Below are 23,652 nucleotides of genomic sequence, written 5' to 3' on the forward strand. Positions count from 1 at the left end.
GTTTGAAAGACTACGAAAGGAGAGCTTCCATAGCATGTTATTAAGTTATAATAGAGGACCTGACTTGAGGGGTTAGGAAAATGACTAAGATGAAATTGAATCTAGAGATCCTGTGCCTGGGAAGGACCGCTTAAATCAAGACAAATGATCTCTGGAAAATACATCAATCAGTATAGCCAATCTCTCGGATGTATAACATCAGTTAGGGTTCCTGATCTCCCGGACTGTAACTGAAGTCAGGAGAGAACGTCTTCGAAAAATATAGTGACCAATTTCCATACCCAGTCTCCGGGAAATATAACTTAAATCAACAGAGCTAATCTCTAGTAAATACGTAGTGTAACATAAATTGAGATGGTAAATCTCCAGGGAATATAACACTGATCAGATCTGATCTCAAGGATATACGACTCAATCATAATGGCTAGTTACCTGGATATATGACTCAGTCAGGAGGGCCAAGTTCCTGGGCATATGACTGAATCAGGAGGGCCAATTTCCTGGCCATATGACTGAGTCAGGAGGGCCAATTTCCTCGGCATATGACTGAGTCAGGAGGGCTAATATCCTGGGCATATGACTGAGTCGAGAGGGCCAATTTCCTTGGAATATAATTCAATCAAGATGGCCAATTTCCTGGAAATGTGGCTCAATCAGAATGGCCAATTTCCTGGACATATGACTCAGTCAGGCTGGTCAACTTCCTAGAAATATCACTCAGGAGAGCCAATTTCCTGGACATATGAATCAGTCAGGATTGCCAGTCTTGGGGAAATATAAATTCAATCAGGATAAACAATCGTTTGAGATTTATAACATTAATCATGAAGCCACTTTCCGGGAAGTTCTTTTTCAATCAGAATGGGAAATCTCCGGGAAATGTAACTTCAGGAAGGATTATAGATCTCCGGAATGAGATTCGAGTTCGGGATCTCCCGAATATAAAGCATGGATCCTAACCAATGGTAAGTCACTTCCGGTTGTTAGGCCCAGTGATTTCATGCCACAGGATTGTGTCTCCCTTGGTCTCCCTTACTCTCTAGCACTTCCTTCCGCCACTATCTCCTAACCACGAATACTTACTTACTTAGATGTCGTTGTTTCAACGCCATAGATTTAGCAACGTTGACTGAGATGGGAAGGCTATTATTTATTTATTTGTTTAAATATTTTATCAGTAGTTCGGCGTACAGGACGTGGAATTATAAGATGATTAGTGAGGAGTAAATTTAAAGGACGTAGAAGCAAACGGTCATGGCTTAATCTGAAGCATCAGCCGGGCACTTTTCTGGAGGGACTGAAGAAAACCATGAAAGTGCACAACAAAATTCTTGAGCGAAGGCAGCCTGTCTCAAGGCCGGGATTAGAACCTTAAACCTCCAAAATACGAAGCAAGAATTCTGACCAATCTACATTATATTTGATGAAGATCATTATGAAGGGTAAATAAGTGAGGATTTGGAAGGAGTTGATCTTATGGATTTCGAGCATAATATTTAAAATTTTTATTTTACGAAACAGGAAGTGGCTTGTAAGTCAATCGTTTTGGGTTTCTTAACAGCCTGTACCTTGAAATGAAGTAAAATTACTGTCCTGCAACGAGGACAAGGAGAGGCATTTATCAAGGTACACCCCTGTTTTTGTACAAGTAGAAAATGTCTACATGATTTTACGTCGACTCTCGCCGTTGTTGTTGGTTCAATGAAACTTAAAGTATTTCTAAGTAAACAATACAATGGTCAAGATCAGTAATTTCTGTCCTTTACTTGCCTCGCCTTCTCTTCGTTGGTAGTACAGCAACTTGGAAAGGAAGCATTGTATATTCCCTGCCAATAAATGGGTTTATTATGTGCATACGGAGCGAATACAGAATGAATAAACTGCAGCAGTCGATATATTCGTTGTGCTCTGTTAGTGTCGATATATCTCGAAGTTGCAGCTCGGAAACGAATCGATTTCTGAAACACTAATTAGATTCATAAATTTAACGAAATATGACGAAGGATATAAATGAATTTATCCTGCATAATGCTTTGTTTTTAGTTAAGTAATGTATACAAGAACTTGAATAATCGAATAATCAGTGACAGTAAAAATTTATAATGTTATTTAGTAAAATACTAATTATCAATTAATTATTTAACTTGTATCATGTAAAATGGAGATTTATATATTATATACTTGTATACTTTACATGAAACATGAGTTGACCTTAATTAATTTTTCATTTTTCTATATAATATTATACTTCCATCTACTTCTAGGTTTCTCAATTGATTTATTTCAATCAAAATCGTGCTATACGTGACCCTAAAAGAATATAATTTCAGTACTTACGATGAGTAATGAATGTACGTCAAAAGCTTAAAATCTTCGATGGAAGAGTGTTAAAGTATATTAGCCAATCATTCGGTCGTCATCATAGGTAGCTTAGATCCTGATGTCTTGTCACGATGTGTCTGTAAAGATAGAACACATGCAGAGTAAACAAGTTCACTCACTCATGGAGCCGAGCCCTTCTTGAAAAGCTTCCAATTCTGCAGCTACTCAAGATATTCCCAACATTTTACAGAACCCGAAGGTTCAGTACCGTGTTTACAAGATCTCTCCACTGGTTCCTATCCTGAGGCAGCTCAATCCAATCCATACCATCCCATCCTATCTCTCTAATATCCATTTTATTATTGTCCACCCACCTACGCCTTGGTCTTCCCAGTGGTCTCTTTCTATCTGGCTTTCCCACCAATATCCTACATGAATTCCTCTTCTCTCCCATTCGTTCTACATAGCCTTCCTACCTCATCCTCCTTGACTTGATCATTCTAATTAAACTTGGAGAAGAGTACAAGTTATGAAGCTCCTCATTATGCAGTTTACTCAGTCCCGTCATTTGCCTGGAAGTCATGGTAATTTTCGTTGGGGACATTTGTAGGATATAGGATCTGTGATGAATATGACAGTGGCGGTGATACTAAGAATGATAACTGAAACCAATTATCGTTTCATAAGTAATTTGTATCTTGTCTCCTTCAATGAAGAGGAATGTTGTTTTCTGTTAACTTACTAAACTCTGTCTAAAACATCTTTGAGTGTATGTCCTTAGAAACGAAATATTGATCTAGATACTTATATCAATAATAGAAAGTTACTGCATTTTATTTTTCATATGCAATTGCAGTCAAATTGACTGTACCGGAAGTCTCGTTGAATACAGAGGACTCCTGTTCCATAAGATTTTATACTCAAGATATGACGTCACCTCAGAGATGGTTCAGACAGACAATAAACATTATTGCCTTTGGAGACATTTTGAAATCACCAGTTCACTGAATATGCACTACATGAACTTGAAAACTTCCGTAAAGGCGGATTAGTACAATAATATTAACACTAATATTATTATAATTATTAAATTGCCTTGTATTATTCTTTGTATGTGTTTGTTTTGCGGTCTATGGTATGAACTGTCTTCGCTCACTCGAACGCTGGGATTGTTGGTTCGAGTCCCACTCAAAGACATGGTTGTCTGTGTATGCGTTTAGTCTGTGTTTGTGTTGTTCTATATGTAGGCAGTGGCCTTGCGAAGGGCTGATCCCCCGTCAGAGGAGTCATACCCTCTGTGTATAGGATTAAGAAACTGAAAAAGTGGCCAAAGTCCATCAAAAGGACAGTAGAGCCATATATAGAGAGATGTGTTTGTTTGTTTCCTTCACTGGTGCTTACTTTATAATTGGCCTTTGGGCTGTTGAGTTGGTAACAAATAAACAAGGATTAAATTTCATTATTATTATTATTTGTTTGCATGCTAACTTAACACAAATGACAATTAAAAAGTGAGCATGAGTAAAGAAAATAAACAAAAAATAAGAAACCAGCCATTTATATAATTTGCATAATAATAACAATTACGTATATAATATCTATGTATATTGGTTTCGGGCCCAAGATCGGATCTGTGATGCAGGCAAAATTTATTCCTTCTTTTTTATGGGATTATCGTATCTGAGATTTGTTTTGGCTGTTGTTTCCATGGAAAAGGCGAACCGACAAATCTTACGACTTATTACATAAAGATTAGACACAAGGTAATTGAACTTACCATTAAGCAGAAGCAATACCTTCCCAGTGGTGCAGAACCTTTCTGTATAACTGAAATGACAAAAACACGTTTAATGAAAATTCTTTTAGCTCTATAGCTATACACCTTACCTTAATCACAAAAGTAACATAAATCTATCATTCAGTTAAAGGCGATTGATTTTTACAGATGAGCTTGTGCAAAGAAATTTGAAAAATTATGCCTATTATTTTCTCCATATATTTGCCTCTTTCTGTCCGCATATAACAAACTGGGAACTCCTAAAGGAATACATTATTGAAAAAAATTACTAAACTTTTTATATTCCTGTTATTTTAGATTTGTCAGCATTAACAGGCAACGTATTTAAGGTCTCGTTGACTCCCTTCACAGGCAATTATTTTTACATCCCTTCACGTTCCATTACATTCAAAACGTTTAGTAATATATTGTACTGATACCTCATTGCTGTCACAAAAGTATAAGTATGACGTGTCGGTCAAGATTTGTGCAGGATTTTTAACTTCAAAATATTTTGGATTTTTTTTTCTGATCTAATTTGTATATAAATAGCAATAGTCTCAAAATCTGACGTATCTTTAACCCTCTCCCTTCACATATATACATACTCAAAAGTCCAAATACAGACACACATTTTTTCTTTTCGTAAGAAAGTACTGAAATCAATGTATCATCGATGATACTATGCTGATTGATGACTATGGAGCAGTTGGTGGAATGAGGATTGACAGGGAAACATGAGTAATCGGAGAAATCTGCCCCAGTGCCAATTTGTCCACCGCAAATTTAACACACAAACACACAGCAAACATAAACACACACAAAATAACAAATATCACAAAAACACACCAACACAAGCACACAAACATAAACACACACGAACACAACCATATGTACACACACATCCACAGGCAATAAGAGATTCTTCATCAGAAGACATGCATTTCGAATGTAAATCCCTACATATTTTTCAACGAGAAAAACGTTTTTGAACAGAAGTTGTAGACTAAAGTGAACACATGTATTTTATGATCTATTCTGAAGATCTTACGGTTTTCGATGTAATTGAGTAATACGGCGAACGCATCCTTATTTTTACACTGTGCTCGGTACGAATCCCAACCAGTTTGGCTGATATCTTTCGTGGTTTTCCTCAGTCTCTCTAAGCAATTCCCTGGATTTGACCATGGCTGCATTCTTCCAGACATTTTCCAATTCATTTTTCACTACTCTTCCTGCCATTCGGCACTGACAGCTTCGGAAGATATGATACTTTTGTTAATTAATTTATTCTACTTCCGGGCAGGCAGACACGTCATTAATACTAAGAGTTACTTTTACATGCTTCTGTTTTCAATGAAAGTTTAATACAACTTACAAATTTGTAATCATATGCTTATCTGATTTTATCGTGCTTACTTCCGGATTCTCATCATGGTAACATTTGTGGATCTGGTACGCCGTATCGCATGGATCAGAGCCCTCTGAAAAAGAAAATGAAAGTAGATTTTGAATTTTAATGCACATAACATTAAAATATTTTTAAAGTTCCGCGACTAGAATATCCTCCCTCTGTCAATACTGAGTACTGAATACCCACAGCTTTATCGCATTTTAACAGGCAATTACATGGGTCAGACATTTGGAATGTTGTGTCCAGTTCGTAGGCAACTTACTTGTGTCTTTGCATTTCGCGAGGATTCTGTGACCTTCATCAAGGATCTCTGGCGGTATATTCTCTTTCTCCTCGTCAATGTCGTAGACTCCGTCGTGGGAGAGCTGATGACATGATTCACGTTTAAATATATGCATATATCTGTATTAATTACTGGTACTCATTTCTGTTAGAGGCTGAATAGACCCCAGGGCCATAGTGCGGCCGGAAGGATGAGGTCAATTGAAAAAAAAATAAAATGACCTCATCGGGATTTGAACCCGCAACCTTACCGCCATCTTTGAGCCGATTGTCTAGATAATGTGGGACCCTCAACGTCTCACAACTCTGTAGGCCTCCACGGCCTGTTACAGGGATAGCTTTACTTTTTACTTTTTTATCTGTATTACTAAAATATATAAAAGCATGCATGAATATATGCCTACACGCATGAATGTACACATCTATATAAGCTTATACACATACCACTGAAATATGTACAAAGAGAAACACCTACGTACATACCTACAAACGAACTCAATTGCATACATATATGCACAACACATAGGCCTAAATATTTACATACATATACACACTAATAATGCAAAACCAGAAACACATAGATACACAGGGTTTGCGCCTAAACTTTTATGGATTTGTTGCTGTGGGCCGTCCTTCCTGACAAGATGGCGGGTCTGATAATTGTCAAGTATACAAATTTTTAACATTTACAGATATATATGTATATTATCTATGGTGTGTAGCTTGTCACAAGTCTCAGTCATTGTCAGACACAATGCAGCATATTAACAACCTTACATGTACCCCAGGACATGCTAATAATATTTTGAATATACATAAGATGTTAAAAGTCCAGATTTTGTATAGAAAATTATGATTTATCATACTTATTCTTTGCTATATACAACAGCTATGCATACGATTATAAATTGTGACATGTAGACCCGTTGCCAAGAAATGGCTGTGTAAACAAGCGGCAGTACAACAGCCATTCCTATGGAACAGCTGTGTGGACATATTGTTTCCCCGGAAACTATAGAACACGCAATAATTGAAGCGATGTTTTCTGTGTGGTCCGTGCCGGGGCTGTATAATGAGGAATAGTAGAGATGAGTACCATACAGGGAATTTGTCTCTCCAGTAATAATGTCTATTCTGATAGTTCTCTGGTGAAAGGCCTCATGCGTGTGGAGTATCTAATATTTTATATTTTGTCTTAGCTCTCTCAGATGGGTTGTGCTGAACTTGGCTTGTGTACCCTATCTGGTGTTGGTACGGATGTCCGGAGATAAGGACTAGCTTTATCGATTGGGCCAACTGAGTACGGTTTTACCTGAAGAAGGAGACAGAATCCAGTCGCTGAAACATTGTGTTTAAATAAAAACAGGACCATGTATAATGTTCAGAAACTTAATATTTGTACACAGAGTTTTGCTCAGTAATTCATGCAGTATGAATCCATGTGTGAGCAGTGATTCGTTATTCGTCTTACGTCACCTTGGAAGTGAAGACACGAGTAGTCTAGTAAGGAATGGAGCGAGTCTTAGGCAATTATTTATCGTGAGCTGTTATAATTGACTGTAATTGAAAAGACGTGCCAATAAATCCAATCATCGAATCCAGAACCCATACTATTAGTCACGCAACCCCTCATACGTGACAATATATATATAATTAAGAAAAAAGACTTTTAAACGTAGAAGACTTACTGAGCTGAGTCCCATCATCAAACATTTCAGGAAGCACTGGAAACAATAAAAATACATACGTAAGTTGGAAATCAGACTTCGACATCGGTGGATGTGAAGAGTGTTGTCTCGTGGGGCATAACACTGTGCAATCAGACGTTACACTCCACAATACAACACTCTTCATGCAAGTGTTTTACATGAATATAATTCGTGATTAGTTTATCACTAACATGATTATTAACAAGTCGTTATGTTTAATTATCGACGAAAACTTGTTAGTCACTGCCATGGAGAATTAAGGTCTGAAACCCAGTAACTAACTCCACGGAGATGAGTCACCATTTAAGAAGTGACTAAAGAATTTCTCAAAATTTAATGGAACCGGAAGGTTCATTACCGTTAAAAAACCCACCATTGGTCCCTATCCTAATCCCGATGAATCCAGTCTATACTGCCCCATCCGATCTCTCTGTGATCCCTTTTAATATTATCCTCACACCTACGTCTACATATTCTCTTTCCTTCCGGTTGTTCCACCAAAACCCTGTATGTATTCCTCCTTTCGCCATGAGTGCTACGTGTTCTGTCCATCTCATTATATTCCGCGAAGAGTACAAATTATGAAACCCGATATTATGCACTGAAACCCAGTACGTGTCTGAAATTCCATGAAATTTATCCAAGAAATAAAATAACTCGGAAAACTCTTGTATCGATTTAAATCTCGGGAAATTTCTTGGTCTTGTACGAGGATATACAGAGCTTCATCTCCAGAAGTGTAAATCGGAAAGGAATGAGAGAGAGAGAATATTGTAGAAATATCCACTTAATCAGGTTGGTATAAAAATGCAAATAAATTCGCGTTGAAGCGAAATTTATGTATAAATATAAATCCCGCAATTCTGTATAGAGATCGGTTTCGCAATCTCGGTTGTCTGTAATATGAATTGAAGATGATAACGACAGTTTGAATGGATGTGCAAAGTGTGTTTGTACACACCTGTAGAGAAACAGTCCAGCACGCTCTAACGTACACAGATGTCTGCAATGTTGAAATTCTCGGATCGATGTAGCAATCACGTCGTCCTATAAAACTAGCCGAAGGCCAGGTGTGTTGCAAATCCGTAGGAATTTACTGAACTTAAAGAAGGTTGTGTCTCTGTGCTTCTCAGTAGAACGGCATTGAAGAAATGCAGGGCCCTAGTAAGCACAAATTCCACCAGAAACAACGCGAAATTCTACCGCCCACTTAGTTAAAAATCACCAAGAAAATTCCTATCTTCTGGAATCTGCTTCTCTGCGAGTTACTTACATTTAGATAGGCCGCGCCATAGCGTAAGCGTATAGTAGCTGGCTTCGCACCGCGGCGGCCCGGGTTCGATCCCGGGTCTGGTCAAGTGGGATTTGTGATGGACAAAGTGGCGCTGGGGCAGGTTTTCTCCGAGTATTTCGGTTTCTCATGCCAATCTTCATTCCACTAACTGCTCCACAATCACCCTCACCTATCATCTGGGGCTGGTACAATAGGCCAGAAGTGGCCGCAGTACAAGGGACTTAGTCCCACCCCACTAGCAATAAAAAAAATAAATTTGGACAAGCAGTAATGTCGGACATATGGATGATATGTGATCTATGAATGGGAAGGGATTTATTAGGAATAGCATATGGTCTAATGCAAGTACAGTATTATCCTGGTATTTGCTGGAGTCACTGAGGAAAACCAAAATTTATGTTAGCCAGGTTTACGGCCATGATTCGAAACGAGGATCTCTTGAACATGGATCTAGAACATTGTCAACACTTCGTTTCGCTAGGTATGACTCCATACAGCCTGGTAGATATTTATCGTAATTTCGGAGAAATATACTGCTTCTGTGATCAGGGTTGAAGTGTAACCGTGAAAATGAAGAATAATGAGCATGTTTTAGGGCGACAGTATTGCTACCATCTTCAGGGAGGAATATTAAGCCGTGCAAACAATTAAGAAGTAGCTTGTTACGGTTTGCCATTTACATATAAAGATGAAGACAGTATGTTCCACCGAAACGTCTGTAAAATTTTATCAGTCTATAAGGGTTCATATCAAGTCAAGGAGGATGATGTGGACAGGGCATGTAGCACGAGGAGACAAGGACTGCATGTAGGATATTGGTGGGAAAGCCAGAAGGAAAGAGACCACTGGGAAGACCAAGGGGTGGGTGGGTGGACAATATTAGAAATGATCTTAGAGAGATAGGATGGGATGGTATGGATTGGATAGATCTGGCTCAGGATAGGGACCAGTGGAGGGCTCTTGTGAACACGGTAATAAACCTTCGGGTTCCATAAAATGCTGGGAAATTCTTGAGTAGCTGCAGATCTGGCTTCTCTTCAAGAAGGGCTCAGCTCCATGAGTAAGTAAGTATGTATAAGGGTTCATATCTCATGAGATAGTAGGCCCTACTCCTCTCATTAGAGATAATTTCAGAATCGAAACTCCCAGTATCCCTACGGTTTCAGTTGTTTCGATCTCAAAAATACAGTACATTTCGTGGGATTCTTACATTTTTAATCTAAGTACGCTCAGAACAATCTGTTGCGCTATGCCTTTAAACTCTTTTTCATCCATACGATTTACAGAAACATCCCTTGTCATTTCTGGCAACATTCTCCTTGCTTCACTTTGATAAAGCGCAAAAACTTTAACGAAATCTATTGAGCCGAGACCATCTTGCGAAGCTGCCAGTCACTCAGCTTCTCAACAAATCTCCAAAAATTTACGGAGCTGAAAGTTCATTGCCGTGTTCTCAAGAGCTCTCCAATTGTCCCTGTTCTGAGCCACATGAATCCAGTCCGCCGCATTCTGTTTACCTAAGATCCATCACCGTCTAGATCATCCTAATTGGCTCTTTCCTTCTACATTTCCCACTAAAACTCAATGTACATTCCTATTTGCTCTCAAAAATAGTACATGGCCTGCTAATCTGCTCTTTCTGTTAAATGTTAAGGGTGGATTTAAATTAACCACACACTTTGCAATGACGCAAGGCTGTTACGTCTAGCGAGAAAAGAAAAGACGTTAAATGTCTTACCTTGTATCTGTCCATGTCGTCAGCTTCTATCTCACCTCTGAGAAATTTAGTGACATACCCTGAAAGAAATGTGTTGGCTCAAAACAAACCATTTCTGATTATTTTGAATAAATAATTATAGTGCTTTATGGAACTTAGTTATCTGGCCCTGTTAATAATATCTGCACGCTTGAAATTTGAGGTTCCCAATGTGACGTCGTGTAGTTTGGTAGATGGCTTCTAATGTTGCAGAGGAACATGCTGTCTTCATGTTCAATATATATACTTATATTTATATATATTTTGAAGATGGAGGCAAGAGTTCTCTCCTACCTGCTGGTATCCGTGTGCAGACAGGCAGACATTACGTCACATCCCAGAGAACGGTAATAGTTACCATCTGTACATACCCGCCTGGACCAATACAGACCAACTCTAGGTTAAGACTCCCTGACAGAAATAAATAAACTTCAAGTGAGTTTAGTTCTTTAAAGCACTATGTTTACTATATTGTCACGTGTTTCAGTGACTAAGACGCGGGTTTGGATTGGTGAATCGATTTATTGAATATTCACTGGTCGTAACTACAATTAATTATAACGCTCTTAAGATAACCGTAATTACAGCACGCAGAATAAAGCCTTCTCTATCTGCTTGCAGTAGTCGTTGCTAGGTAACGGATCTCAACAATGGCTACGCCTTGACAGTGTTTTCACTATCAGTGGAGTTGAAAGTCTGGCTGTAAAGAGCTATAGCACTGTGATATTTGAAGTGTGTAATTCAGTGAGAATGTTATAGTTTCTGTGTTAAAATCCATTGCCTGGGAACGGATAGTGGAACCGTGATAGGCTGAGGACACTAGCGTGTGTAGCAGTGAACTGTAAAGTGTGTAAATAGCGATAACGCTATGATTAATTGTGGTTAAGAGTTGAATGTACAAATTCAATAAATCCAATCATCCAATCCAAAACCTGTTTAATATTAACGCCCCCCCCCAAACAGATGACAATATATTAGTGTTTTCAATTAATTCTATAGTCTTATGTGCAGCAACACTTAATAAAAGCTAGTAACTTTAAAAGTTTTCACGACGTTTCGACCGAATTGGAGGAAACTGATGTTTTTCTGCGTTAATGTTTTGTTGTTGACTTTTTTCCCCCCTAGTTCGCATGTGTGTATTCCTTCTTGCTGTGTTATGTTTCCTGTCCAATTACGTTGCCTGTCTTTGAAAATATATACCAAGACTGACTGACCGTCGGTCTTAACCTTACTCGGAGTCCGACTTGATAATGTTTTATTTAGTATTAGCATTGGCTGACAGTGATCACTGCCTGGCTCTTCCAGTTCCTGATATGGGGATCGGCTCATGTTCTTATGAACTCACCTTTATCGGCACCAATTTCCGCTCTGCATTTCGAATCGATCTCTTTGGCTCTTTCCATGGCCCTTCCTGAAAATTCCTGATAAAAAAAATCACAAAACAAAAAAGTTAACAGTTGCGTCATTATAACACTATGACGCAATTGCTCAAATGAAGAACTGCGGCGCCAGAGAAACAGCCGTTGCTAGCGAAGGGCTCTGAACCAACATTAATTTTTGGGCAACGGCTCGGTAAACACCTTTCTGTGGCAACGAACACTATCGCAACAATAGGAGAGATGTGTTTTCTAGGTAGTCCGTGCCTAGGTGTTATAAGCAAGGGATGAAGTCAGTTGAGAATTGAGTTCTGCACTGGAGGCAGATCGCGTGAAACTGAAGAATCTCCACTGTTAGGAACCGTTGTCAGGGAACGGCTGGTGATGACAAGAAAGTTGGAAAAGGCTTAGTGGATGCTGTGATGATTTGTGAATTGTGGAGATTAGCGATGGCCCTGTAATTGCTTGTACTTACGAGTCGTGTGGTTAAGTGTTCAATAAATACATTCGTCTATCCAAACCCCGTCTATAGTCACACATATTGTGACAATATATTTGGGGATTAACAGATTAAATGTAATCTAATCGTACCCGGCCGTAAGTTGCTTTATTGCTTCGAGTCTACGGTCCTTTCAGTAAGCATGTGTCGTCCATATTTGTCTTTCTTCATTATTTTCTATTTATATGATCAATTTTAAGAAATTTGACATGGGTGATATGCCGCTAGGTTACCCTACTTCTGGCGTGTTCGAGATTGCAAAAAATGTGACTTGTTTTCTTCGACTTGTCTGTCAGTCAATCCGCTTGTAACAACACGAGAATATCTGGACGGAGTTACATATAATTTGGTATTGGTGAGGTTATCAAAATTTGTCGATATGTATTAAATTTTGTTTAAGCCTGCTAACAATTAGAAGTTTTCATGAATGCCCTTGTACATTTATCAGTTCATCTGAGGAGTCATGCGTCACAGTGATAAATGTTTCAAATGAAATATGTTTAGAAGAATAAATTACATACTTTATACCAAACACATTCCTTCCACAAATATAATGAAACATGAATGATTTTATGTATTTTGTTAGTTCGTGGTTGGAGAACTATTGAACTGGATTTGATCATTGTTTGTAATAGAGCATCAGAGGTTAATATTCATAAACTTAAAATTTAGAGACAATCCCACAAAGAACGGATCAAATTTTTTACTTTTTGGTCACGTTTCATGATTTTTTACCCCTAGAAATGCCAGCTGTCGAATATGTCGACTTTATAACAAAAATTTCTATATCTAACAACATGTGACATCTGTTGGCATTATACCTATACTACATAGTCTTTTGGTTCTTAAGGCCTTAGTCCCATATATTATTTGCCCCTCAGAAAAGAACATTTCTGATGAAATAAAATTTCTTCTTGGGTTTTTTAATATTAAATTGTGGAGTTGAACTGTAAGTGATTACATTCAATAATAGTCTTCCAGCCTTGCTTTATTTATATACTATTATGTGGGATTTCTGGTGGAAAAATTGGTATTGGGCCTTTGTTTTTCTCTAAGTACTACTGTTTCCCTTTCCAGTTCTCTTTCCACAAACTGCTCCATATTCATTAATCATCATACAATCCAACGTTGTACACTCTCACTATAAACAGCGTCGTTAAATAACCATATTATAGAATATACATTAGTTGCAACATCAAGTTCTGCACCTATAACACGCGACGCAGAAAACTTACTGCTGAAATACATGCAGATCCCAGAAGCAAGATGGCGACAGTGATAGAGAATGTAGTCTCCATGTTGCTACTTCGTAGGATGATTTGTGTTCCACAACTTTGCCTATATACAGGTCATCTAGCCTTGGAACATATTTATATACAGATGTTACAACACTTCCGAATGTTATGTTTACTAGAACGACCACTACTATTCTACTGTGCTCTCAAGCCACAAATAATACATTATTATCTCATACTGCACTAGGAATCTAGTATTTGTTTCAGATATTACTCTAATTGAATTCTAGAATATTTGTGTCTCTGTCTATTTCAAGTTGTAATTATTCAAGGAAGGTTTTAATCTGATATTAGAGTGGTCAAGTGACTCAAGGTCATGGCCGCCGCCCCTAAGGAATTCTCTTGAATGAGGAGAGCAGAAAATCTGTTTAAGTTGCTTAAGTTAGAACCTCGTAATCGAAGGAACGGAATAAGGGTTACAAGTACATCCATGCCCTGAGTGGGATTCGAATCTACGATCCCGGTTTCCAAGCGAGCGAAGACAGTAATGTAAGAGTTTACTTATCGATATTCTGCAAATAGTATCGCAACCTGTCAAGAGATGGCAGGTCACAATTAATTTCAGAGACAGTGATACACACATGACCCACATGACCGCCTCTGTGGTCCAGTGGTCACAGTTCCTGGCTCCATATCCAGAGGTCCGAGTTCGATTCCCGGCGCTACCAGATTTTTCAGAGCAGTGGTGGGTCTGAAATAGGGTACATTCGGCCTCGTGAGGATAGTTGAGGAGCAACTTGAATGGAAATGTAGCGGCTCCGGTCTAGAGAACCGAAATTAACGGCCGTGGGGATTCGTTGCGCTGACCACTCGATACCCTCTATCCGCTAACGCTGGCATTAATTTCGCCGACAAGGGGCGGTCGCTCGGCCGGTATATTTCGCTTACAGACTAAAACCACGGAGTTTGTTTTTTGTTTTGTGATACAGACAACGAATAATGTCATATTTTAAAACGATATATCGTTCATAAGATGTGTTAAGACAGTAGATTTAATGAACGACTGAATCTGTAGAATACCGGAAGTTGTTATGACTTGCGGTTTGAATCTATTGCATTTTAATCACAGCATTAATTTACGGATACTGTCTTCTTATCGGAATCAGCGGAAACGAGTTGAATTCTCAATGCATCACGCACGCTTCATGATTGTTATTTGTGACCGTGACCTGCCTCTATTCCCTCCTTCCGTGGTCCTCTGAATACTGTAATCTGTGATTCTGTCAACATTTACATAAGAGTATGGCGTCATATTACGTGTTTATTAAGTATTCTATGCATTGCAGAGCACCAGGTGAGTGTGCACTACTTTACAAGTGCATCTCAATCGTAATGGTTAAATTCCTAAGCCATTCATCGGTTTCCAAGAGAATGGTATTGAGCAAATTTACTTTAAATTTCTTATCCAGTTACACAGGAAGCTCAAATTTAATTCAATTTTCCCATAAATCTCTTATTGTAAGAATGATAGAGGATTTTTTTTTATTGCTAGTGGGGTGGGACTAAGTCCCTTGTACTGCGGCCACTTCTGGCCTATTGTACCAGCCCCAGATGATAGGTGAGAGTGATTGTGGAGCAATTGGTGGAATGAAGATTGGCAGGGGAAACCGAAGTACTCGGAGAAAACCCGCCTCAGCCCCACTTTGTCCACCACAAATCCCACTTGATCAGAGCCGGGATCGAACCCGGGCCGCCGCGGTGGAAAGCCAGCGACTAACCTCTCGAGCTATGGCGCGGCCTAGATAACTCAATTAGTACAGTTACTAGGCTAAAGACCGAACAACCGGAGATGTCTGTCATGTTTTCCATTTTAATATCATACTGTGCCTCACCATATGACTGGACACTGTAGTTATTAACACTTCAGTATTGCACGTGGCCGAAATGTAGCAAACCGTAGGCTATACATATAATTTATAAATTTCTTATAAAAGGTTTTTCCCACAATCATTGTTTGAAAAATTTATTGAGGACATAAACTGAACTATAGATCGAATACATTCAGCGTAATTTATAAGAGAAACGCGTTCAACTCAAAGTATCACAACCTTATACTGTAAATTCACAGGGTAATTCTTTTTTCTATCGCAGTACTAAGACCCAAAGAGCAGACGGCATTATTGCAGCATTGTTACCGGCGATTCTTTCTGCTTCACGGTGCCGAGTAGCGCGATAAAAATAAAACACACTGTATATTTTATACCTGTTTTATCATATATAAAACATGGGCTAAATTTCACATAAATATAATAGTTTATCATGAATAATTCAATTCAGTTCTTTATTTGTTTACATGTTGCGCTCAACAGCCCATGGCCAATCACAGAGTCAGGACGAATACAAACAACAGCAGCAGCAATAAGATATACACAAGGACAAATAAAAAAAACAAAGAAAGCTTGATTAGTTAATGTTGTTTATATTTAAGCGTGAGTTATCGAAAATATCTGTAGGTTTATGAACTTCATCAGCAAGAGAAATGCTTCTAGCTGAAGGGCAGTGACTGCAGAAGCAACTGAACATTGTAAAGTTACGTATGTGCCGTGTAGGAACACGATTGCTTCAAGGACAAAGGGGCGACCTGCAGCATCAGAGTGACGACGTGTGACATGTAGCATCTGCAAATTTATTTTATTTTCGAGAAATTAAAATAGTGATGCTGGATTTCTTAAAAAGAATATTGTAAAAAAATGTCTGGAACTTTTCCTCAATGCGCTCAAGTTTGTTATTTACTAATACTTCAATTAAATTCAGTCCCTTTATTTAAGTGCTTGCCTACAGCGAGTGGTCTGTAAGAGGCGAGCACTGGAGGTATACGCAATAAATGCTACACCCTCAACTACGCTCAAAGTTAAATACAAGATATTAAAACAATACAGGTAATACGTTAATGTCATAACTGGAACCATGAACTTGCTGGGATTAAACAAAGGGGAAAATGAAGAATGCCATTTTCTAGAATGTGGTGCCGTGTAGATCTTATGTGAATATCTCCTCCATCTTCAGTGTAGAGAAATCCGCTAATGAGGAACCAGCGTGAGCAGGTGGCTGCAGACTGAGCCCCCAGTCGAAAACACCCAGCTATATAAGAACAGATGGAGAGAGGGAGGAATAGTGGGCCACATGGGAAATCAATAAAGAGGAGAGGGGTAGGGTCTGTAGAGATCAGGTAGAAAGGCCAGGCGAGCAGGAAGCAGAGAGCGGGCAAGATAGTTGTTGGGGTTGGGCAAAAGTCAGGGCTACCGAGCGATCATTGACCAGGTAGCCTCGGGGATAGAGCTGCCGAGTGTGCATTGGCCAGCAATATCCATAATAGAACAATACTTAACTTTGTTCTTGAAACCGTTAATACAATGCGATACAAACCCATTTTAAATGCATGTTGGATTCTCAGTTACCTGTTTTAATCCAAAGACATTCTTTGTGGACTGATTCTGTCGCTGACTGCAGATGTGCTTCTGCGAAACACAGCCATTTTCTATACATGAAGTCTTCAGTCTTCAATGTTAGAGCTCAAGAAGACATCATTTATGTTCTGATTCTGTTGCGTTCATGATTTTTGATGCAAAAAACACCAATTTTGTGAAATTATTGATTAGCTGAGCATGTGATGTCTTGTTAAGAAGGATTTGCCTATATGGAGTTAGTTTGTCAGTTAAAAAAACACGTATTTTTATGTACAGTTATATTACTTTGTATCCATATCGAGGGCTACATCATAGTAATGGCCGTGTGAAAGAGATGGGAGTATGCCTGGATTCATATCAGCTCTCTGATCATGTAGGAATTCTGAAACAGAAAGAATATCTTGTCCGTTTTCCTCTTGGGCCACGTTTCTTGAAGCAGAGTTCAGAGACTCACCCGGCCCCATCTGCCATTGTACGCTCTGGACACGGTGAGCATCGAGTTAAGACCAACAGGCAGACTCTGAGCTGAACCTCTCGTGGGCTGATCCCTGTGATATCTATACGACATCCACTTGCGAACAACCTCGGCCCGAACTTCCGAGTTCAGGAGACAGTACAGTAGCGATACAAAGAATCCCTGAAACAGAAGAATATCCCTGAATCAATATTACCCATTTGTCCTACTAGAATTGTTTATGTGTAAGTATTGCGAAATTAGACCCGTTGCTGGGCAACGACTAGGTAAAAAATTCCTACTATAACGAATATGCAGAAAATAATATGATAACTTCCGTTGGTATGAAATACAATACAAAAATAGATTGAAGATCTGTTTTCTATATGGTTCGCATATATATTCATTGCTAGGCAACGGATGTATTTTCTATGGAACCAACTCAAGATTATATAAGTAGTCTAATAGTAAATCCGGGGGGATAAATACCGGGACTCTGTCCTCCATGTTGGGGGAGTCTCGAACCTGAGACAGTAAAATGTGATCGGGACAGTTACCTGAGAATGACTGTGCTAGCGAGGACCACCAGCAATTTTAAAGGACAGACTTATCCACTCGACAGAGAGAACTACAACCCAAGTGTTCAGTTGGAAAATAAAATTAATGTGTCGTGAGTCTCAAGGGGCTTGTCGCCAAGACGAACTGATTGGCGGGAAACTACCAGTCATAAAGCAACCCTGACTCTGACTCTGACTCTGACTCAGAAGTAAGTCGTAGAAAGAAAACGAGAATGGAGCGAGACCCCGGCAGCCAAGGAAGAAGGGTTCGGCTGAAGATTGATTGTGAGTTACTGTGATTAGTTGTGATTGACAGAGATTGTACCAGAAGGTGTTAATAAATCCAACCCAAAACCCGTTACTACTAGTCACGGGGCCATGCACTCTTGACATATTGCGCCTATGAATGTATGTAAATAAGGCCCGCTCAATTAAACAGCACGCCATCAAGACGCGCGGAAGAGTGGAGGTACAGTTCCTTATATTCTTTAGACATAGGGCGAGTAACCCTAACAATTTTAAATTTTAAAATTTAGAGAAAAATTTTAAAGGATTTTAAAATTAGAACTAAAGATTTTATAGTGCTACTACAGGAAAGTCAAAATTAACGTGTGTAAAATAATCTACAAACCAGACAGATATCCACGAAGTAGATATTGATAATAACAAGGAAAGTGTTTTTAAATGTTAAATTTTGGGCTGGGTGCAATGTGACAGCAACGTGAGTGTTATACACCTGATGATGGCCGTCTGAGGCCGAAACATGTAGTGTAAAGGAGCAAGATCAAGGACACATAATATATTGTTTGCACTTGGGACGGAGTTTATATCATTATATCATTTACCTTATATTCTTACGGAACATATTAGTCTAGAGCTGACGCTCTGGGCCAGTGGTTCCCAATTTGAGGGGGTCACCGTCCTCTTGATTTCATAAACTCATTCCCAGTGTCCTCTGCCCTACCCTGTAAGTAAAATTCTTCAAAATATCTGTTTGCATGACCTTCTAAGAAAGATAACGATACAATAAGATACCGCATTTAGGAACTAGTTCGCTGTTAATGCGACGGATAGGCTTGCTGAAGTGATGCCTGGTTCCCAGTGTCTGGTATAAAATCACCTCTGTCACAGAGAAGCGCGCAAGGCGCTCGAAGCGGCCAACTCCAGCACCCATCGACGCTCCCTATGGGGCGATACAACCCACTTCGGGAGCCACTGCTCTAGACTTTTACTCAGTATTTACTTATTTCGAATCGCGGTCGGAAAACCAGCTTTCCTGATGATTCTCATTGTTTTCCTCAGTCTCTCCACGCAAGTGCAGGTATATTCCCTTTCTTAGGCAACGATCGCTTCTTTCCAGCTCACCATTCACCCATCATCGTTTCACCCGACGTTATGTAGTATTAATACTGATAAAGCGACGTTAAATAAGCCACGGGAAGAAAATCTACGCATTCTTAACCTGAGCTACTGTAGCGTGTACAGCCGTTGCTATGCAACGACCGCGAGATGGGACGATATACCGGGGCTGCTTCCGGGAAACATTTCGGTAAACAAGTTCCAGCAACAGACACGAACGCAACGAAAGAAGAGCTACGTTTTCTATGTGGTCCGTGCAGAGATGTTATAAACAAGGGACAAAGTCCGTTGATAATCAGTTCTGTACGGGAATCTGTGAAGAGAGAAACTGAGCCAGAGGCAGAGGAAAAGTCATTGTTGGAGCCATTACCAGGAAACTTCTAGTAACAGACCGAGAACACAAGATTATGTGGTGTAGTGAGCAGTAAAGTGTGGATATAGCGATAGTGTTATAGTTATTAGTAGTTACGACCTGTAAGTGGTCAATAAATTTATTCACTAACCCAAACCCCATCTATGGACACACATACTCTTTGACAATACTATATGGCGTCGAATGGAAGGATGATAGATGAATTTGGAAAGATTTGGAAGGAAATGATCACTGACTAATTGAGGTACTCCAACATTTGTCTGATGGGATTACGGGAAAACAAAAACAAACAAACAAACAAAAATAAAACTCCGTGGTCTTAGTCCGCAAGCGAACTATACCGACCGAGCGACCGCCGCTTGTCTTCGAAGTTAGTGCCAACTTTAGCGGATAGAGGGTGTCGCGTGGTCAGCGCAACGAATCCCCATGGCCGTTAATTTCTGTTTTCTAGACCGGAGCCGCTATTTCCTTGAAATGGCTTCTCAATTATACTCACGAGGCTGAGTGGACAGACCCACTATTTCTCATAAAATCTCGTAGAGCCGGGAATCGAACGGGATTAAGGGAAACAAAGAAAAATTCAGGGACAGGATTATAGGTGTACCGGAAGAGATTCGAAACGAGCACCTCCAGAATACGAGTGTAGAATGTCACCATACGCCAGTCTGCTCTGTAACGGCACGAACCTGCAGAGAAGCGAACATCTGATCACAGAAGAGACACACGATTTCCAGCATCTCACTGATCTTCTGACTGGGAGACATCCAGATGAAGAAAACATAGTGAGCCCCAAAGAGGGGAACCAGGATCAAAGTGGATTTGGCCCATCTCCTGGAAGACAGAAATTAGCTGTCGTTAGAATTTGTGGGTAATAGCCCACCAATCCTTATCCACGATCTGTGACTTACTGGTAAGAATATTTACGTCCATGTGTATGTATTAACCGTCTTCTAGTGCACACAATCTCACATGTCACTTCACTACATGTTTCGGCATCACTGTGCCATCCTCAGGTGTGTTATTTACGTTAAACTATTGCGCTGTTCGCCATCATGTGTCGTTTATAAAATGATTTAAAATGTATATTCTTCATATACTATAATAAAATTTATATATATTAAAATTTGTTAAGATTTATCATCTTATACGTCTTAATTCAGACTCGCGTATTATATCAATCTTCCGCTATGGGAGTCGTTCTTCCTATATTTTGTGTATACTGCGTCTTGTGATGTGTCCTCCTTTGGCTGCGTGCGTTGTGATGCTGGATGTGTGTGTCTTCGTATTGATTGAGTTATGATGTTGTGGGGGTAAATTTACGTTCCTGAAGCCAGTTCGCAAAGCACAGATTCTTAAAGCGAATAGCTAAAAAAAATACCTGAAACGAAACACACGCCTCGGAAACATAATAAATCATGATGTAACTATAAAAAAGGTAAAGCTATCCCTGTAACAGGCCGTGAAGGCCCATATGGTTGTGAGACGTCGAGGCTCCCACGTCTAGACAGTCGGCTCACAGATGGCGGTGAGGTTGCCAAACTTACACACCTGCCGTCCGCCCTTTACCCCCCCCCCCGGAAGATTCCTGGTACTCATTTCTATCAGAGGCTGAGTCGAACCCAGGGCCATAGTGTTGTTTGAAGGATTAGGTCAAATGAAAAATCCAATTATCTCATCGGGAATCGAACCCGCAACCTTCAGGTTTTTAGCATAGTTCCTCAACCGACTACGCTACCGCGTGCCCCCGCTGTAATTATTGGAGGCTCTATTATGCTATACGAATAAAAATATTTTAACAAAGCTTCTTGACTCCTGAGCTATAAGTAATAAGATATAAAGCAGAACAAAATGTTTTAGAAAGCAGCAGAACCTTGTACAAGGTGCACGTCAAAGCAGAGCTTAAGGCGAACTAACTGGGAGACACGTGACATTGTTTCCGGTTTCGGACGGCAAGCCAAACGGAAGGTAAAAGATCCGTTATAGAAGTTCGTATGAGCGAAGTTTCGTGATGAGAGGACTGTTCTCAGATCGCACAGTTTTCATGTTGTGACTTATGGGCCGCTTTATAAGCAACGGCTTGGTAAACACTGCCTAAAAGCCGGAATAACAACGAACAACTGGAAGACTACTGCTAGGTAACGGGCCTGTAAAAATCTCCACAACACACTAGCATAAAACAATATAATTTCTATTGCTAGACAACCGAGCGGTAAACAAGCTTCAACACGAATAGAGGCTGTGTTTTCTGTGTGGTCCGTACGGAAAATATATAACAACAGCATGTACCTCGTAGCTAGCAGCGGCACACCCGTGTGGAGGCGGGGTCGAATACCTCCACCGTGACCCTGCGAGTCGTAGGTGGCGACGAAAAGCGAAGTCTCAAATCTGAGACAGTAAAATACGGTCGCGAGTCGCAAGGGACTCGGACCCGAGAAAGACTGCGCTGACAAGGGCCAGTAGCATGTAAAAAAAAAAGACAGGCCCGTCCTCTCGTCAGAATGGACGTCCCACAAATCAGAACCGTAATGTTTAACAGTAATAAATATCTGGTCATGAGCCCTAGATGGGGCTCAACACTAAGACTTACTGACTGACTGAACATCAGTCGCAATATGACTTGGACTTGGTAGCTAGCAGCTTATAGGCTACTTATCTCTAACTGCGTACATTCAGATGTTAGTGGTGAACAAATAATAGCGGTGGTTATGAAGGCCCTACTTTTAATAATACAGAGTGAGTCTAAATTGTTATCGGTGTTTCCGTGGCCTATAAACGGACACCGCGACAATAATTGAGAATCACCCTGTAAATTGAATGGTATATATACAGACCTATAGCGCCACCTTCTCTGCTCCAGATTGACGTTGGATTTCATTTTCACCAGCAAAACTCTGACGATATTCAGGAACAAGGCGAAGCTCAGCTGTAGAGAACATACAAATATCTATAACATTACAGTCCGAGCATTGAGACCTGGACTCTGGGTTACGCATGAGAAGCAGCGGTACAGCGGTAGGAGCTGCATTTCTAGAGGAAGGAAGGGTGACACACTATAATTAAAGCTCTATTATTCATTCATTCATTCATTCATTCATCAATGGCTTTACAGCCCTTTGTTGGGCACTAGCCTCTGTTCTTCAGTTTCGTAATCTTTTTGTTACACAGTCGGTAGGATTCCTTGGGAGCGTGATCACCTCTTCGCAAGGCCTCTACCTGTATAAAAACACAGAAAAAACACGCACACATACACACACACACACACACACGCAACAGCAAACACTAAACATCCCTGCCCTGAGTGGGATCTGAACCCACGAACCCGGCATCCGAGCGAGCGAAGACAGTGTATGCCTAAGGGCTGGAACACACACAGTGACATCGGCCGTACGACGTCTGTACGGTTCATGTCGCATCAAGTAGTAGAATATTAAGTGTAGTCTTAGCTTTCATACGTGACGTCATGCGACATCTACCGTACGACAGTCGGAGAGCAAAGAAATGTATTTGGTCGCTCTAGTGTGAAAAGAAGTATAATCGTCCAATGCCGCCCTCCATTTATTTTTTTTTTATTTTTATTTAGTTATGAGTATTATAAAATAGTAGGTTACATTAAGGAATAGTAGATGGACTTAGACCTGGTTATGTATTTAGGTGGTTAAACAATTAGTTTTAACACACATGCAAGAGCCAGGCAGGAAGGCTACCTGCTGAGTCTCCTTAGAATAGCTGGAATGGCAGAAAGCGACCATGTCGAGAATTGTAAGATGACAAGCGTGAA

At 39.9% G+C, this 23,652-nt stretch overlaps 2 protein-coding genes across 5 annotated transcripts in view; both read right to left on the bottom strand.

Annotated features, from left to right (window-relative positions):
• Positions 1 to 1,822: 1,822 nt before the first annotated feature.
• Positions 1,823 to 13,813, bottom strand: LOC111872428 (general odorant-binding protein 69a-like). The gene is made up of 9 exons (XM_023866340.2): positions 13,665 to 13,813; positions 11,900 to 11,975; positions 10,537 to 10,595; positions 7,484 to 7,519; positions 5,776 to 5,878; positions 5,519 to 5,583; positions 4,100 to 4,149; positions 2,338 to 2,459; positions 1,823 to 1,966 (listed from the first exon to the last, which is right to left on the bottom strand). Exons 1-7 carry the CDS (start codon positions 13,725 to 13,727, stop codon positions 4,102 to 4,104), a joined length of 450 nt encoding a protein of 149 aa, XP_023722108.1. The 5' UTR covers positions 13,728 to 13,813; the 3' UTR covers positions 1,823 to 1,966; positions 2,338 to 2,459; positions 4,100 to 4,101.
• Positions 13,814 to 16,777: 2,964 nt separating this feature from the next.
• LOC111872411 (parathyroid hormone/parathyroid hormone-related peptide receptor) overlaps positions 16,778 to 23,652 on the bottom strand; it is a 17,391-nt gene continuing 10,516 nt past the window's right edge. For 3 of the 4 annotated variants that reach the window (XM_023866288.2, XM_023866286.2, XM_023866285.2), the window contains exons 9-11: positions 22,706 to 22,797; positions 20,561 to 20,705; positions 16,778 to 17,768 (exon numbers count right to left, since the gene is read on the bottom strand). In XM_023866288.2, coding sequence (XP_023722056.1) covers positions 17,574 to 17,768; positions 20,561 to 20,705; positions 22,706 to 22,797 — 432 coding nt within the window. In that variant the 3' untranslated portion in view covers positions 16,778 to 17,573. The remainder of the gene's footprint in view (positions 17,769 to 20,560; positions 20,706 to 22,705; positions 22,798 to 23,652) is intronic. The other variant, XM_023866284.2, reaches the window with a different exon arrangement.

Source organism: Cryptotermes secundus, unplaced genomic scaffold (genome assembly GCF_002891405.2).
Source record: "Cryptotermes secundus unplaced genomic scaffold, Csec_1.0 scaffold247, whole genome shotgun sequence".
Classification (NCBI taxonomy): Eukaryota; Metazoa; Arthropoda; class Insecta; order Blattodea; family Kalotermitidae; genus Cryptotermes; species Cryptotermes secundus.